This window comes from Rhinolophus ferrumequinum, chromosome 7 (assembly GCF_004115265.2).
Source record: "Rhinolophus ferrumequinum isolate MPI-CBG mRhiFer1 chromosome 7, mRhiFer1_v1.p, whole genome shotgun sequence".
Taxonomy (NCBI): domain Eukaryota; kingdom Metazoa; phylum Chordata; class Mammalia; order Chiroptera; family Rhinolophidae; genus Rhinolophus; species Rhinolophus ferrumequinum.
Genome location: NC_046290.1, coordinates 89,836,605 through 89,854,425, shown reverse-complemented (window position 1 = coordinate 89,854,425; position 17,821 = coordinate 89,836,605). Strand labels below are relative to the sequence as shown.

The following is a 17,821-nucleotide window of genomic DNA, read 5'->3' as shown; positions in this document are numbered from 1 at the left end:
GGAAGCTTTGACGTGTGGCCCGTCATTGTTAAAATTGTCTAAGCCTGTTTCAAGGAGGGGGCAGGAGTCTCTGACTAGCTCCCACAAGATATTGGGATATTTGCCCCTAGTATACCAGAGAGCTCTGGGTGCATTTAGGATTAGCTGCAAACCATAATAGCGAATCATTGGGTTGTAACAGGGAATGAAGAGCTATCAAAGAAAACTTCTCTGGTTGGTGTCTAACACCAACTTCATGATGATGGAAAACTTTGAAGTCAAACAGACCTCACTTAGAACTTGCTGTGTGACCTACGAAGTTCTTTAACCTCTCTATGCCTCAGTTCCTCTGTAAAACAGAGCTAGTTCCCTTGCAGAGTAGTTGTGAGGATTAAGTTTGAATATGTACATACATGTACACTTGGTGAGTGGACAGAAGACAGATAAAATTAGATGTCCCTCAACTATTAGATTTCTTCTCTTACCTTTCCAAACTTCAAGACTAAAAAAGACAAAGAACTCAAACTCATTATTTGGACCGATTAAACATCGGCAAGCTTAAAGTGGCAGGTTACTTACTCTTAAGGATTATTTTGGTTTTTCATTTTTAAAAATGTATTTATTAAGAAAAACACATTCTGCCTACTTCTACTGAAACCTCGAATGATTTCCTCTTATTTTATGTATGGACAGCATCCCAATCGAGTAACTCTTTAAGTCCTAAACATTCAGACATTGTTCCTCCAGAGGTCTATGGAAGAGCAGGTACCAGTACACAGGAGAGTGATCCACTTGTTGTGAAACAGGTTTTTGGAAGGAACTGAATTGCAGCCAGGAAGATGATTCCAAAATTTCCAAATGCTTCTGGCTAAGGCATTCAGATTTTATTTGAAACAGATTCTCAGAGTATCAAACACATCTTTATTCAAGTGGAGGTACAAAAGCACATTGTTAAACCAAATGCATACATGTGATTTTTACATATTCTACTATTTACGGATTAATTCTGTTTCATAATCACCGGAGGTGACTATTAGTCTTTACAAGTAAAGGTATACACGTTCATTAACAGGAAAAAAACATGCATTTTCATTTGCTTTTACATTTAGATTAATTCATTTAGATCCCTACCTTGCCCTGATGGGATCCTATGCTTGCTGATGGCTAAGAGGTAAAATATAGTGGTAGAACTATCCTAGAGGTTAGCCGTAAGATGCTTATAAAGCGAGCAATACATTTTTATATATTTGTTGAGGATCCCTCGTGAATATTATAACATCTGAACTATGAAGGCCTCAATTGCTGGAATGACTAGAATTTTAAATAACACTTGTCTTATTCACAAAATGTTATGGACCTTAAGATGGAAAAATACAATAAAATGCTTTGACATTATCTAAAGAATCACGAACTATTGCTACCGTGTTTCCCCCAAAATAAGACCTACCTGACCATCGGCTCTAACGCACCTCTTGGAGCAAAAATTAATATAAGACCCGGTCTTATTTTACTATAAGACCCGGTATTATATTAATTTTTGCTCCAAAACATGCGTTAGAACTGATGATCCGGCTAGATCTTATTTTGGGGGAAACACGGAAGGCGTTACGATGAACTCTGGAGCCAACATCTGTGATGACTTTTATCAATCAAGAAACTCACGTTCTTTTACATGGCTTGTAGAGTCTAGTAAAATACGAAAGTGTGATAATGATAAATAATTATACACAAAACCCCCACACTTCAAATACTGTCCTGGATTGATGAGGGAAGACTGGGGACAGAAATTAAAATAGATAAAGAAGCAATCGTTAACAGTTAAAATTTTACCAGGAACAGACCTGCCACTCTCTTGAAATACTCTCTCTAGAGATATTACCTAAGAACAGCAATATTTTTGTTGGCAGGCTGAGCTCTCTGCCTTATGAAGCTCTTTGAATTTTTTATTAGGTTGGTACAAAAGTAATTGTAGTTTTTGCAATTTTTAACCTTTTAAACCACAATTACTTTTGCACCAACCTAATAGTTTATATTCTTTATGTTTTGCCCTATCAAAAGCAGACGTAAGCATTTTGCTGGTCTTCAATGGAAGTATATAAAGTAATTCTAAACTCAGACATGCAGAATAAGCGCTGAATGTAGCTAGACCACCATCATCTCGTGGGCTCCCTGATGTCCTTATCATCTCTTAGAGGGCTGTGGGTGCAGACAAGGCCGCTAAGAACCTGGGCATCACTTTAAAATGTTTAGCTGCCTGCCATACACTCAAGGGAGACAGAATTATTCATACTCATGGATGAACAGGATGTGGCAATCCAATTTAAAGGAAATTGCTTCACTTTATGAAAGAAGACACCAGAATAGCAACATCAAGTAGGGAAGGCATACCTGCTGGTGAAAAGCTTAAAACTAGGAAACCACCATTCCAAGGCGCTTAAGAGAATGGAGAAATCCATAGGAATTCAAGTGCTGTGGCTGGAAACGAGTATGTAGGGTCCTCAAAAAAGAGCAGGCCCAACAGTCTGTTTTGGAGAGAATTTGGGCTGAGAACAGCAGAAAAAGCTAAATGAGCTACATTCCAGATGCTGATGTTTTAAAATTGCTGTAATACCTTAGGGAAGCTGTGAATAATAAGTACCAATTCCAGGAACTAAAATGTTTATAGGCCATATTAAAATAAAAATAGCTTAAATGAATTCCATAAATAAAGTACACATAATTACTTACAATACCTATTATATTAAATAAAAGAATGCTGTAATAAAACAGCACTGAATTCACCAAGTCACTCCTCAGAATAGATTCTTTTGCAATGAAAAAGACTGGAACTATATATTAACGATTTCATATACAAACAATAAACAATTTTCTCTCCAACATTTTTATATCGAATAAAGCCTGAAATATGGCAGTAAATTTTTCCGTTTGCATTATACCAGATTCTGGTCTGGTGCAGATATTCCAATGATGAACAAGACTTGAACTCCTACACTCAAATGACTTCTCCAGGGTATGGATTTTTTCATGTTGAATGAGGATTGAAATACGATTGAATCTTCCCCCCCACCACCCAACCCTACACACACTGATTACATTCATAGGCTTTCTGCATGGAATGAATTTGATGAACAAGTTGTGTCTTTGACTGAAGGCTTTTTTCACATTCATTACAGTGATGGAATTTTATTCCTGTATGAATTCTCCAATGGTGACTAAGGTATGAACATAGCATGAAGCATTTACCACATTCAATATATTCGTAGGTTTGTTCATTGGTATGGGTTTGCAGGCATCGACTGAGTTTAACTAATAGCTTTACTACATTTGTCACATTCAGAGGGTTTCTCTCTGGTGTGAACTCTCCGATACTGAATAAAGGTTGAGCTATAATTGAAGGTTTTACCATATTCAGTACATACATTTCTCCCTGGGGTGAACTCTCAGATGTTGAATGAGGCCTGAACTTGACTAAATGTCTTCCCATGTTCATTACATTCGTAAGGTTTCTCTTTGGTATGAATTCTTTGATGTTGAACAAGGTGTGCTCTCTGACTGAGGTTCTTTTCCCAGGCATCACAATCAAAGGCTTTTTCTCTGGTGAGGACTTCTCGTTGTAGGACAAGATCTGAGCTATGATTAAAACTTTCTTCATAATCATTACACTCAGAGGATTTCTCTTTCCTATGAATTTTGTGATGCTGAATAAGGCATGAGGTTTGACTGAAAGCTTTTCCACATTCATTACATTCGTGTGGTTTTTCTCCTGTGTGAATTCTTTGATGCTGAATAAGATGGGAATTCAATCTGAAGTCTTTCCCACATTCATTACATGTATAGGGCTTTTCTCTGAGACGAATTCCTTGATGTTTAATAAAGGTCAACCCACATTCATTGTATTCATAGGCTTTCTCTTCACAGTGAACTTTCTGATGTTCGACTAGGTATGAGGTATTATAGAAGTCGCTGCCACATACAGTACACTTATAGGGCATCTCTTTGTGAATTCTCTGATGTTGAGTAAGATGTACACTACGACTGAAGACTCTTTCACAACTGCTACATTTATAAGATTTTGCTCTAGTGTGAATCCTCTTATGCTGAATTATGCCTGAGCTCTGACTAGAGGATTTGTCAGATGACTCACAGGACTTATCAGACACTTCACATTTATAGGGTTTTTCTCTAGTATGTATTCTTTTATGTCGACTAAGACTTGAACTCTGACTGAAAGATTTTTCACATTCTTTACATTTGTAGGGTTTCTCTCTGGTATGAATTCTCTGATGTCTAGAAAGGGCTGAGCTCTGGTGGAAGACTTTCTCACATGCATCACATTTATAGAATTTCTCAGTGGTAGGAATGCTTTCACATTTACTAAGGTGGGAGAGCTCCATCAAGCTTTCTTTATATTCACCACTCTGAAAATCCTGTGTCAGATTTACATGTTCCTGTTTCTCAGCAGCTGAATTCTGGTTGAGGCTCATGTCATACTTATCAATGTCATCAATGTTCTGTATTCTAAGATCTTTCTGATCTGTATCAAGGGTAGATTCCAGACTGAAGCTTTTTTCAGGTTCATTACATTCATTGTTCTTCTCACTGGTGAAGGTTTTCTTGCTGATTGTTATTTGCCTAAACTCCCTCTCCAGGAAGAGAAATTTCCTTAGGATTTCCTGAAGCCTTTCTAATCTGTCCTCAGGTTTATACGCTTCTCTAGTCTCAGGAACTTGGGCAATATCCTTTTTGAGTCTTCCTACTCTCACTTTGTATGAATGTACTTCTTCTGAAATTTTCTGCTTAGGAATCAACAGCTTGTTCTCTTCTCTGGTTTCTCCATCTGATTCAATATATAAATAGAAAATGCAAATGTAATCTGTACCCTGTGCTTAGAAAAAGAAAACTCAGAGAGGAAAATACTAAATAATCTAGTCTCTACCAGGATAAGAGTTTATTTACTCTGAAACACACGCACAAAATCTCAACAGCAGATAAAAGGGTGTGAATAGAAACAGTGAGGTAGGATCCAAATGGTTCAGGGTATGGCAGAAACAGAAGGTACTTTCATCAGACTAAGAAGACAACCAATTAAGGTGTTTCAAAGGAGTTAATAGGGAAAATAGTTCAAAAGAATTAAAAATAAGCAACTTAAAATAGGGACTTAGTACAACTTGTGGATGACAAGGAACAAAATAAATGCAGAGTTCATCAAAACTGAAGGGAAAGGACAAAGCTCTCCATTCTGTGATACAGACAGAGCTCTTCATTTTGACTGTCCAAGTAGTTACAACTTGGTTCAACATCTGGACTTTACTTTCCTACTAATTCCATCTGATCGATTCTGCCTTACTCACCTGAGCAGTCATCTCTTAAGACTTCTCTATTCTTAGTTTCCAGATCAAAGACCAGTAGATCTTGTTCCAGCTGGGAGATCCCATCAGGCTTGAAAATTGGAAATCCTGCTCATAGAGAAGGAAATGGGATGTGGCAATTTTTCCGCGGATACTACACCAACCCATTTTTCTATTAACTAATGGTTAATGGAGAAAGTAAATTCTTAGAAGACATTGGGGAAGCCTGGAGAGTGAGAGTGGCAAAGATGCTCTACAAGGAGCATCTACAAGGAGCTCCTATTTGTACTCTAGAAAGAGGCGTGTTAGTAAGAGGCAGGCTGATGCCTTTTGGGAGCAAGAGAAGTCATCTGACATTCCTCAGACAAGGGAATTTGTGCACGGGATAATTTCACAGAAATTATTATTTTCAGTCCTCATCTGATGCGTATAGATCAATCTTGTGTTAGACCTGGTCTATAGTATTAGACCTAGTCCAAATCCAGGTAATCAAAATTACAACTTTGCTGGACTGGAGAAAGGTGAATACTCAAGCCCTGTTGTAGGGTGAGCTGAACTGTAGCAACAGAATCAGTGAAGCCTGAATAAATATTCCTAGGACCAATCTCAAGAAACAATTCATTTCAATTCACATGAGGAAACAAAGAATAATATGACACATTCTCACCCATTAGGAGCTTACACTCTTGTTTATCCAACAAACATTTATGCAAAGTATGCAGGGGATAAAGAGCCAAGCAGGAAAGGTCCATCCCCTCAAGGACTTTACACTCTTAAATGCAGAGACAGAGATATAAATAACTATATGATATAGTGAAGCAAGTACAATAAAAGTGCATCTTTACATGAAATGGTCTTTGTCTGGCTTGCATAATGGACTGGGAGGATCTAATCTCTTTTAAAGTGAAAGAAAGAGGCAATCAGCTTCTAAAGGGGCAGAACTATTATAGTATCAAAGGGGCATTATTTTATATGTGTTCAGCCCAGAAAGCTTCTAGTTGCACACATATAAGTCTAGCTCAAGCCTCTCATCTCCAAAAGCCTTTCTCTCCACTTACTGAATGTCAACAAATTTTATCTGTTCCTCTTATCCTGGCATGTCATTATATAATGGAGTTTATACATTTTTTAAAAATTGGTTTCAAGTATCTTCATCTCTACCTGATTTATAAACTCTTTGATAACAAACACCATGTATCTTGTATCTTGCACTTGTTCTGATTAATAATTTATTTAGGAGCTGCTCACTGAGTGCCAATTCTGTGCCCAAGAGTCAGCATATAACAGATAACCAATGTTTTAAAAAGGGCATTGGGCCTGGAAAATACGATAAAGCAAAGCTGCCTTCTTGGGATTCCATATGAGAGCCTATGAGCAGAGAGATCAGACAGATTATGAGAATGACATTTACTGGGGCCGGCCAGGTGGCTCAGGCAGTTAGAGCTCCGTGCTCCTAACTCCGATGGCTGCTGGTTCGATTCCCACTGGGCCAGTGGGCTCTCAACCACAAGGCTGCCAGTTCAACTCCTGGAGTCCCGCAAGGGATGGTGGGCTCCGCCCCCTGCGACTAAGCTTGAACACAGCACCCTTAGCTGAGCTGCCTCCCAGATGGTTCAGTTGGTTGGAGCACGGGCTCTCAACCACAAGGTTGCCAGTTCGATTCCTCGAGTCCCAAAAGAGATGGTGGGCAGCTCCCCCTGCAACTAAGATTGAACACGGCACCTTGAGCTGAGCTGCCGCTGAGCTCCCGGATGGCTCAGTTGGTTGGAGCGCATCCTCTCAACCACATGGTTGTCGGTTCGACTCCCGCAAGGGGGAAAAAAAAAGAATGACATTTACTGTGTTTCTGAATTCTTTCTGGGCAAACAGAGTTGATTCTCCTTTTGCACACTTAACTTAGTTAAGGTCTTCCATGTCAAATGAAATAGTTTTGCAATTTAAGAAAACGTTAGTGTGGCATGAAGCAGCAACTATTCTGCTCAGAATTCTGATAACATAATTTGCAACTTTTAACTCTGAGATATTAAGGTGCTCCTAAACTTTGAAAACTGAAATAAATTTTGGTTATTTACTCTGTATCTACCCTTAAATCACATACGCACAACAAAAAAGATCTTCATGTAGGATGAAAGGTTTGATTTTAGATTTGTGTTTAAGGTAATGTAGAAAGGTATGAGAGAAAATGCTTGGCTGGCAGTTAGAGATACAAGATTGCAGTTTAGAAGAGTAAACAGGGTTCAAGATACAGACTTAAAGTCATCTGTATCACCAAAATATTAAGCTAAGGTTTACTAAGCATTTGGTAGGTACAAAGAACCACACCAAGAGCTTTACAAGCTTTTACTCAATACTCACCAAACCTTTATGAGGTAGGAACTATTATTGTACCCATTTTAGAAATGGGAAAATGAAGATTCAGAGAAGTTAATTAACTTGCCCCAGGTCATAAATGGTGAAGCCAGAGCACAAACCCAGACAGTCTTATTTTAGAATCTGGCTTTAAAATAATCCAGTAAAGGGGCGGCCAGATGGCTCAGTTGGTTAGAGCACAAGCTCTGAACAACAGGGTTGCCAGTTCGATGCTGGCATGGGCCAGTGAGCTGCGCCCTCCACAACTAGATTGAAGACAATGAGCTGCCGCTGAGCTTCCGGAGGGGTGGCCAGATGGCTCAGTTGGTTAGAGTGCGAGCTCTCAACAATAATTCCCACATGGGATGGTGGGCTGCGCCCCCTGCAACTAAAGACTGAAAACGGCGACTAGACTTGGAGCTGAGCTGCACCCTCCACAACTAGATTGAAGGACAACTGCCTGGAGAGACACACTGTCCCCTAATATTCCCCAGTAAGATTTAAAAAAAAAGAAAATCTGATTCAAAGCTCCTACCACTTGCGTCCTTTCCAAACAAACATTTATGTAACTACTACCGTGTTACCCCGAAAATAAGACCCAGCCGGACCATCAGCTCTAATGCGTCTTTTGGAGCAAAAATTAATATAAGACCATTTTTGCTCCAAAAGACGCATTAGAGCTGATGGTCCGGCTGGGTCTTATTTTCGGGGTAACACGGTTATGAGCCAGGTACTTACATAATCTAATTTAATCCTTGACACAAACCAGAAAGGTAGACATTATTTTTCATGTTTTATAGATGAAGAAAATGAGTGTCAGTTTAAATATTTGCTCAGCATATCACAGCTGCTAAGTGGAACCCAAGTCTGATTCCAGTTTATATTCTTTCCAATCTACCAAGGGTCACAGAAAGCATTAAAGCAGGTTTTCTTGCCATTGGCCTGAATGCCTTTTACTAAATTTAAGTCAAAACTGTGGTTTCAAAACATACATTTGCTTTAAAATTTTTCCTATCTAAAAATTTTTAAAACCTTTTGATTTTTAAAATTTAAACCTTGACCATTTTCTAATTAGATCTATTTTTAACTTTATCCTGTCTTTAAAAGTAACATTTAAAATAATGGCTGTATGCAATGTCAGAGGGGTAGTAGATGCGGGGAGGAGGGTTATCACTGTGTGAGGGATATAAATGATAAATGTCTATTACATTGTTTTGTGTACCTGAAACTAATAAAAATAAATAAATAAAAAATATAAAAAATATATATACCTCATTATTTGGTTTGCTGCTTATACCAGACTTGTGCTAAAGTTTAGCTATTTGGAAGCTTCATGCCTTTCTTTCCTGGTCCTTAACAAATACACAAATAAAACCTCTCCTTAGCAATACCTTTTTGTGTATATACCTATTATAACGGAATATATCCCTAGCAATTTTACTTCTTCATGAATGTGTGTCTTTTTTGCTCCCAAACTGTAGAACCTTATGACTATCTGTCCAATTTATCTTGGCCGTTTTTAATTATCATCAGAGTACAAAGCCATAAAAATATGAAAAACGCCACATGTGGTTTGACTAATTGTACTAAAGGCACAAAACAGTGAAACAGAGCATGGGTTTCAGAGTCAGATCTGAGTCCCACGCCCAGCTCGGACCCTGAATGGATCACTCACCTTCTCTGAGCCTCAGTTTCCTCAGGTATAAAACAGAATAATACCTGCTCACGGGGTTATGGTAAGGATTAAATGAAATATAGTACCTAGTAAATGGTACATAGTACCTAGAAACATATTGGTTGCTCAATAAATAGTAAACAGCTGTGACAGTAAGCCAGTCTATACAAAATCATTTTTGTCCTCAGGACATCAATTTCAAAAAGTAAAGGGTAAATGTCAAACATTCCTGATTTATCAACCTTCTTATCTTCAACTAGAATTTTGATAAGTATGTTTCTAATGCTGTCATCTAATAGGTCACCTGCCAAACTATCCCATGTAAAATGCAATCCAAGTCTCTTTCCCAGTCTTAATCTTCATTTTAAGCACCAAGTCACAGATAACTTCCCTGTGGGCATGACCATCAAGCCAGTAATTTATACACTGTCAACAGAATATGCTTTTCAATTTGGTAATGAAAATTATGACTTTTTAGCTATTTTTTTCATTCTTTTACTCAGTTGTTCATATTCTGTACATTTACTACATACTTAGCATAGTCAACACACTTAACCAAAGGACTAAAGTTCTGATGACTGTGGTAAACACAACTCAGAGCTACTGCCATGATAAAAAGATATAAACTGGAATGTAGGGCTGCTATAATTCAGTCAGGGACTGAATTATAAAGTCTCAATTTTCTAACACCAAACCTTTTAAGTTAATTAAGTGTATAACTTTAAATTTTACATGGAGTTTGCTGAACCCACAAATATGAAAATGACTTCCCAAGAACTGTAAAAACTAATTACTAAAGAGATGCTGCTAACTTGGTCACAAAAGAAAACTGAGTAGGATTCCTTGTATGCATTTGTACCCAGTATGTGTGAGTGTGCATGCGTGTCCTGTGTGTGCAGAGATGACAGAGGAAATGGGATAAAATTCAGTCCAATAGCATGCTGTGTTATTTGGCTGATTAAGCTGCTAAGAAGTTTCTTTACTCCAAAAAGTAGACAGATAAACTGTTGGAAATTATGTAATTAATAGATAAAATTAACAGTATCTTACAATTACATATCATTGTACAATATACAAAGTTGTTAAACATACATTCAATTTGATACCCTGAAATAAAGAAATTGAACTCTTTTGCCCTCCCATTTCCCCTCCATCAGGAACAGAACTAAAGAACACTTGATCGGGAAAGGTCACATAAGTGCATCAATCTGTTTAGCAAAAAAGAATAAAGGGGACAAAGGCAGGACCCTGGAAGGGGCCACAGGGACTTGAAGAAGACTAGAATGTTAAATATGAGGAAAGCCCAGGGGTCGCAGGAGAGTTAGTCAACAGATGGGGCAGGTCCTGTTCACTACAGAAAAAGAGGGGCGCACAGCATACATTCCACATCCTGAAATAACATGAAAGATCATAAATGAAGAGCTGGAGTTGAACTTTGTGGTTTCTCAGAACACAAGTAGATGGCCACCAACCGCGGCTTCTGAATGAACTCAGGATTCAAAATGCATCTGGTGCAACAGAGGACTTCCTGGGCCCTTCAGAGATTTAACAAAGGTCATCTGAGGAGCTGCAATTTTACATAGTGGTGGCATCCTGGGGAGCATCTATTCCATCAATCAAGTGTAATATTTTATAATTGTGGAAAAGGAGTTTCCGAGCAGGGACGAGCAATATCGATGGGAAGCCGATACTTGGGCCATCTCTTGGAGATTCCTGCCGAAAGGACTGCAAGTGTTTCTCCAGAGAAAGCACTTGCCTGGGTATGACTCAGGGCCGGGCAGGAATTCACACTATGAATCCGGGTGGTGGGAAGACGGAGAAGTATGCCTATAAAGATCAAAGAGCCAGGAATGGAAAACACGCTAAAAACCTTCCCAGTGGGCAGGCTGCCTCCCCACAGACAAGAAGACCTCTTTAATCCTGAGTGTAATCGAGGAGACAAAGCAACACCCTGGATGCCACCAGCATAGGCAAAGCAAAAAGAGAGAGAGAGAAAGAGAAAAGAATAACTGAGATTAATAAAAGAATAACTGTGACATACATAAATAAAAGGAACTGAACAAAAGCAGGGACAGGCAAAAAAAGAAAGAGAAAAAGGAGCAGTGCTCACATCAAAAGGGCTGCCAACACCCCCACTGATGTATCTCCAGCACCACAGGCTGCCTAACCTCTGCTGCCCACTGTACCATCCAACGACAAAGGAGAGACTTGGTTTAACTCTGAGACTTCCACTCCTGGGGATGAGATTACTTAGGATTACCACCTGGGTGACGCACTGAAATGTAGTAGCAGTGAGTCGTGCCTTTAAATGAAGTCTCTCAAATTCTGTCTGCTTGGAGATGAATTTAGGGATCTTAAGAGGGATTACTTAACAAGAAGGACTTTAGCCTCTCTCTAAAAATGGCATTTCTTCTTCTGAGGAAAATGGGAAACTCGGATAAAAGAGCACTGAATTACCAGGAAGGAAAGAGTCTGCTTGTGGGTTGGGAGGCTCTATCCCAGGGGTGTCCAAACTGCGGCCCATGATCCATTGTTATTTGGCCCACAGCAAATTCCAAAAATATATTTCGTTTACTTAAATAAACCAGGTGAGGCAATACGTACTTCACCTCGAGTGAGTGGCCCGGCTGTTTGTGTATTTTACCGCATATGGCCCTTGGTGAAAACCGTTGAAAAAAGTTTGGACATCCCTGTTCTAGAGTCTCTCATAAAAAAGGAAAAGGCAAGGAAGGTAAGAACTTAGGCAAAGCACAAGCAAGTTTCCCTTTTCTAACAAGATACCCCACAAAAGCAGGAACTGTTAACTCAGGATAAGGAGTAGAACGTCTTGCCCTGAAACCCCCAAAGGAAAACCACTCCTGGAGGAGATGACCTTAAAGATGGAGGATTCAAAGGCTCTAAGACCTGGAATCTGAGCCACACTCTACTTTCTCCGAAACCTCACACCTACTCAGTACAGAAATCCCAACAGGTAAACTGAATAAAAAGACAGTCCTTACCCAGCGAGACCACGTTCCCATAATTCTCTAACATCACTTCTCTGTAGAGCTCCCTCTGAACAGGGTCCAGGCATCCCCATTCCTCTCGGGTAAGGTGCACAGCCACATCCTCGAATGTCACAAACTCCTGAAATAACACAGCCTGGCTGCTCTGGGGAAGGAGGCCACGACAGCACCACGGCCAGAGAACGAAGGAGACAATACAGAGAGATCTCCCGTGTGTACTTATGTTGGGAGGAGTGAGAACAGATTAGAATCGAGGGAACAAGTTCCACAACCCTTTAACATCTAATAAGCGCCCAGCACAGCACCAGGGACCAAGAAACAGTGTTTTGCTGGTGGTGTTAGGAAGACGGGAAGGTGGTCTGTGTGAAGTCCAGGTCTCTGGAGAGAATCAGTTCCCAAATTGTGGTCTGCTACTGAAAAAAATTCTAGGCAAGGTTTACAGATGGGATGAGGGAAAGGCCACACTCAGTCAGCAGCAATAGTCCCTGAGGAAAAGCAGAGGGTTCCTCAGCTCACCTGGTACCTGGCTGTCAGGAGTGCAGCTGCCTGGTCTCCTGGGCTTCCCTCGTGGGGAAGAGCAGGCACCTGGGGAACAGGTGGAGCTAAGGGAGGAGAAAGGAGCCAAGAGTGAGAGTAGCCCTTCCCTAGGGCTCCCTTACAGGAGTCAGTGGGACGCTTCTTCACATCAACATTCTAGTAAAACCAACGAACATTTATCAGGTATTGAGTGTGTACTCTGCTCCCTCTCAGAACTTGCATATCCTGCTTACACATGTTTAGACCCGTGATAGAGGATTTTATTATGAAATCTCATATTGCACTTTATCCTCATGACACGACATTCCTCTAACAGAAGGGTAAGCACTATACCTCTTTTGCAGATGGGCAAAGCAAAGCATAAGGACTCGCAGTGCCTGGTGCAGGGCCACGGTGATTTAGGAGATTTCTGACCCTTTCCCAAGCACTGTTCTGTAAACATCACTAAGCCTTTCTCTTATTAATGGACATTGTCTCTGCAACCAGTGTGTAAGGCCCCTAAGAATAAGGAATGGTCATCTGTTTCCTCACAATCCTTTCCACACGCCTCCAGTTCCTCACAGCACTCTACATACTGTGGCACTCAGTGTCGCTGACACGAGTTATTTCAGGCACTGCAGTTGGCCACAAGTAATCTAAGATTCTTACAAAACAAAGGAAGTACAAGACAGATCAACCTATCTAAACAGTACATAAAAACGTTATATCGTATAGTCAGTGTGACATGTATACATTCATACAGGCAATTCCTTGCACTCAACCAAGGAATTAATGGGTGCTTTCTTTATCAAAGTTAGATTAGTCACAAACGCTGCAGTTGCAATAGAACAGCAGGTGGCAAAGCACACAAAGTCATCAAAGTGCAACGAAACTGCAACGAAACTAAGTGAAGGGAACAGGGTGAGGGACAGGCCCCAAACCTAAGAGGAAGTGAAAGCCAGGCCGGGATTGTGAGATGTGGCAAAGGCAGCATATCTTAGCAATTATTGTGGCTGTGGTAACTGGAATAAAGTGAAGGTCGTATGAACAAAAACATCTGGAACAAAGTGAGTGACCACCTCTGCCTATTAAGAAAAGATGGGCTGTCCTTAATAGAGGGTCCCAGACCAGGACTGAGCCTCTGCCCTCCCTTCCAGACCTCCCTCCAGGGGCCATCTTCTTACTGAAGTCCCAGGCCTGGGAGCAACTCTACACTCCCGTGCTCCTGGATGTCAGTGCTCTCTTGGCCTTACCCCCAGCGAGTCCCTGTTCCATGGCGGTGTCCTGCACGACCTGAGGCTCTGGGGGCAGACCCTCATACTGGGTCTCCAAAGATTGAAACTGGACCCTTGGTGATCCTGCTGCTTCCCGGGCTGATATTTCCTCCATCCCTGTTCTGGAGAACAATGACCATCACTGTGGAGTGAAATTAGGAGAAATTATTGTAGTAAGTTAAAATAGCCCATCATTTCATATCCTCAGGACTTAGCAAAGCATCTTATATATTGTACTCAACAAAAAAATAGTCAATAAAATTAAATAACAAAAGGAAAAGTGGATATTATTCAGTTTTAAATAGCTGAGAACCTTATCATACACTCCAAGAATGCAGGTTTATTTGAACTCCACTAAATCAGAATTTGTGGTATTTCAAACACAATCAAGAAAGTACAATTTAATAGCATAAAGATTTCTATGCAAAGTTTAAAATATTCGAAATTTACAAACTTCTTTCAAAGCTCAAGTTTGTAACCAGAGAAATATGCTAATTATGATTGCTCATTAATTTTTTTTAAAAGCAGGCCCTTAGGAATTACTTGGTAAACACCACGTCAGCCCACATTCAATGACTAAATGGTCCTGTCTAAATAACAAAATTTCACGGTTGGAGTCGCTTACTCAAACTAGGCAGGCAGGCCTTTTCCCACAATCCTGACAGTAACCCAGGGAAGAGCTGCCATTCGAACAGGTTTGACTGGTGTCCTTCAAACCCAAGGACGCGACAGCGTTCCGTCTCCCTTCCGCAACACAACAGGGCCCTTGCGCCCGGTCCTCAGAAGGCCTCGCCCGGCGCTGCCCTTCTCCCACTTCCCTGTTAGGTGAAGACTCGGTCCCAAAAGGGCGAGGCGGCTCACAGAGACCCTGTTCACTCCAGGGCAGTCACCGGGTCCTGACAGCCGGGCCCTCAGTCCGCGGGGCATCGGGGCAAATACCGACTGAGGTGAAACAGGCCCTCGCACCATCCGCCCCGCGCGCTCCTGGGGCAGCAAAGCGCGGCGGGCAGGACCGGGCACCTCCTCCTCCTCCTCTCCCGGAGGCTAAACAGGGGGCCAACCCCACTGCGACCCCAGGACGGCTTCCGGGGACTCACCCAAGTGGAACTGCGGGCGAAACTGCCGTCCTGTCGCAGACACCCTTGCTCGCCGGGCCACCCTGGGCTTTCGGGGGTCGCTCTACACCGCTTGGAGGCCGGCGCTTCTCGGTGGCACTTCCGGAGGCGGAGTCCGACGGCTTGGTGCGGAGGGCGGGACCCCGGATGAGGGCGCCAGGTAAAAGTTGGCTCCTACGGAAGCCGGCTTGCGTCGCTTTCTCACGTCGGTCTTCCGGCTTCGTCTCCTCTGGTAAACTCGCTGGCTGACTCTAGCCGGTATACCAGTAATGACCGTGACAGCCCCGGACTTGGGAAAGGGCTTCCGCTGGCCCTTCCCTGCTTCAGCCAACCCTCGAGACTGCCAGTGGGGTGGTGGTTAGCACACGTGGGTGCGTATCCGGGTGAAAGGGAACGGAAGCCCTAAAGGTCCGACATCCAGGAGACAGCCGGTAGGGAACTAGCACAAGGGTATAGAGTACATTTATTAAAGAGAGGATTGAAGGCGCTTCGGTGATAATGAGGACTACAGAAAATCCTGGGATCGGAATCTACTGAAGTTCTTGGAGAAAGGCGGGAGCATTGCGCATATTGAGGTGGAAGAGAAACAGACTGGAAGAGAGCCACATTCCTGGGGAAAGGCTGGACTATGCAGAAACAAGGACAGATAAGCACGGAGCACGTGGACAGGCAGGCCCCGTGCTAGGACGAAATCCCTTACGACATTATAACTTCTGGATCCTTAGGGAATGCAATGTCTTGTGGAAATAGATCCTCTAGGGACTGGCAAGTCTCTTGCAGAATCAAAAAAGTGGAGGGAACTTTAGATATTACTCCTTTGTTTAAGCTCACAAATCAGATATCCTTAAATGCTACTTGATATCAAATTATAAGAAAAATCAAAAGCGTGGCATTCTGTTTTTTCAAACTACTCAGCTTCATATTCTGATGTGTCTTCCCTTTCTTTCCTCCTTTAGTATCACTGATTTAATACCTTGTTTCCCTGAAAATAAGACCTAGCCGGACAATCAGCTCTAATGCGTCTTTTGGAGCAAAATTTAATATAAGACCCGGTCTTATAGGATAAGTATAATATAATTAATATAAGTATAATGTAATTAATAAAATGTAATACCAGGTCTTATAATATTAGACTGGATCTTATATTAATTTTTGCTCCAAAAGATGCATTAGAGCTGATTGTCCGGCTAGATCTTATTTTCAGGGAAACATGGTATAACTTCCTACTATGACACAATCTCTCTAGTTTACAGTATCCCTGTCACAATGGAATCGGCATAACATAGAAAATGCTTAGTCAGTTGCTTGCTGGACAGCTCCAGCTAGAAACTTGCTTCTGTTGAACAGAAATATAGCCCCTGGTGATGTCTTTTCCCTGTTGAGATCCCTGGGACAACAGATGACACATTACTTCCTCCTTTTCATTAACAGCTCTTCTAATATTCTAGGATAGCTGTAAGTTCGGGGTTCTTTCCTGAGTTGCTATTTCCCCACAAATTGTACCTATTAGCAGAGTGCTGCATTTCTCCAGTAGAGATGAGCAAACTGGCAGTGGTGCATTTGTGCTCCAGTGAGAGGACGACAGGAGGGACCAACTTAAGGGTCTACTTCCCACCAATAGCATCAATCCCTAACAAAGAGTGGTAAGAAACAGTAGCTACTCCTTTGCTTCTAAGCAAAATTTTCTTTCAAGGGTTCCTCAGATAACAGGTGGAAACAATTAACCAACTCATAAAATTTGTGAGTTTTTAGTTTAAAATACATAGCTTTAAAGAAAATGTGTAAGCAACCATTCCCAAAGAATTGAGCACTTCGTTAATCTTTCCTTTATGCCTACCATTGCACTAGGCATGGATACAAAATAAGTAAAATATCACACCAGAATTGATGCCTGCCCCGAATAGAGTTTGTCTTCCTGACTGCTTTGCCTCTATCAGCACCATCATCTGAGGGCTTACAGGATGCCGTGTCCGTCGGACATACCTTAAACTAAGGAAGCCATTTTGTAGTCAAGGAGGTGTGACAATGAGCTTGTAAAACTCAGAATTTGTGGTGCTTACTCATCACTCAGAAGCAGCTAGCCTGATAGAAGTGTGGAATGGTATGTCGAAGACTGTTGAATTGCTGATACAAGATATAGCACCTTGCAAAGTTGGGGATACAGTATATGCATTGATATGCACTGAACCAATAACATATATATGGTATTGTGTCTCCAATAAAAAGACTACATAACTACAGGAACCACGGGTTCAAAACAGGAGTGGCCTCTATTACTGTCAGACCCAGTAATCCATTTATGGAATTTGTGCTTCCTATCTCCAAGACTAGAGTCTGCTGGGCTATAATCCTGATTCTCAGGGAGAACATTTCTTTTAGGAGCTACATTAAGTGTTCTACTGAACTGGAAACGGAGAATGCCACCAGGCCACTTTGGGTTCCTTGTGCCAGTAAATCAGTGGGCAAACAATGGAGTTATATAAACATCCCCACAGTCCCTGCCACACACACTACATAAATACAAACACATACCCAGCCAGCTGCACTCAATAACCTACCT

General features: G+C 41.4%; 1 protein-coding gene across 7 annotated transcripts; it reads right to left on the bottom strand.

Moving 5' to 3' along the window:
- Nucleotides 1-1,496: 1,496 nt before the first annotated feature.
- Nucleotides 1,497-16,086, bottom strand: ZNF655 (zinc finger protein 655). Of its 7 annotated transcripts, none has more exons than XM_033109968.1 (6): nt 15,244-16,086; nt 14,126-14,288; nt 12,873-12,958; nt 12,351-12,477; nt 5,331-5,435; nt 1,497-4,816 (listed from the first exon to the last, which is right to left on the bottom strand). In XM_033109968.1, exons 2-6 carry the CDS (start codon nt 14,259-14,261, stop codon nt 3,420-3,422), a joined length of 1,851 nt encoding a protein of 616 aa, XP_032965859.1. In that variant the 5' UTR covers nt 14,262-14,288; nt 15,244-16,086; the 3' UTR covers nt 1,497-3,419. The 7 variants fall into 7 exon arrangements, with proteins under 7 accessions (XP_032965859.1, XP_032965860.1, XP_032965861.1 ...); XM_033109969.1 differs by lacking the exon at nt 15,244-16,086 and adding an exon at nt 14,965-15,201; XM_033109970.1 differs by lacking the exon at nt 12,873-12,958.
- Between the last annotated feature and the right edge of the window lie 1,735 nt (nt 16,087-17,821).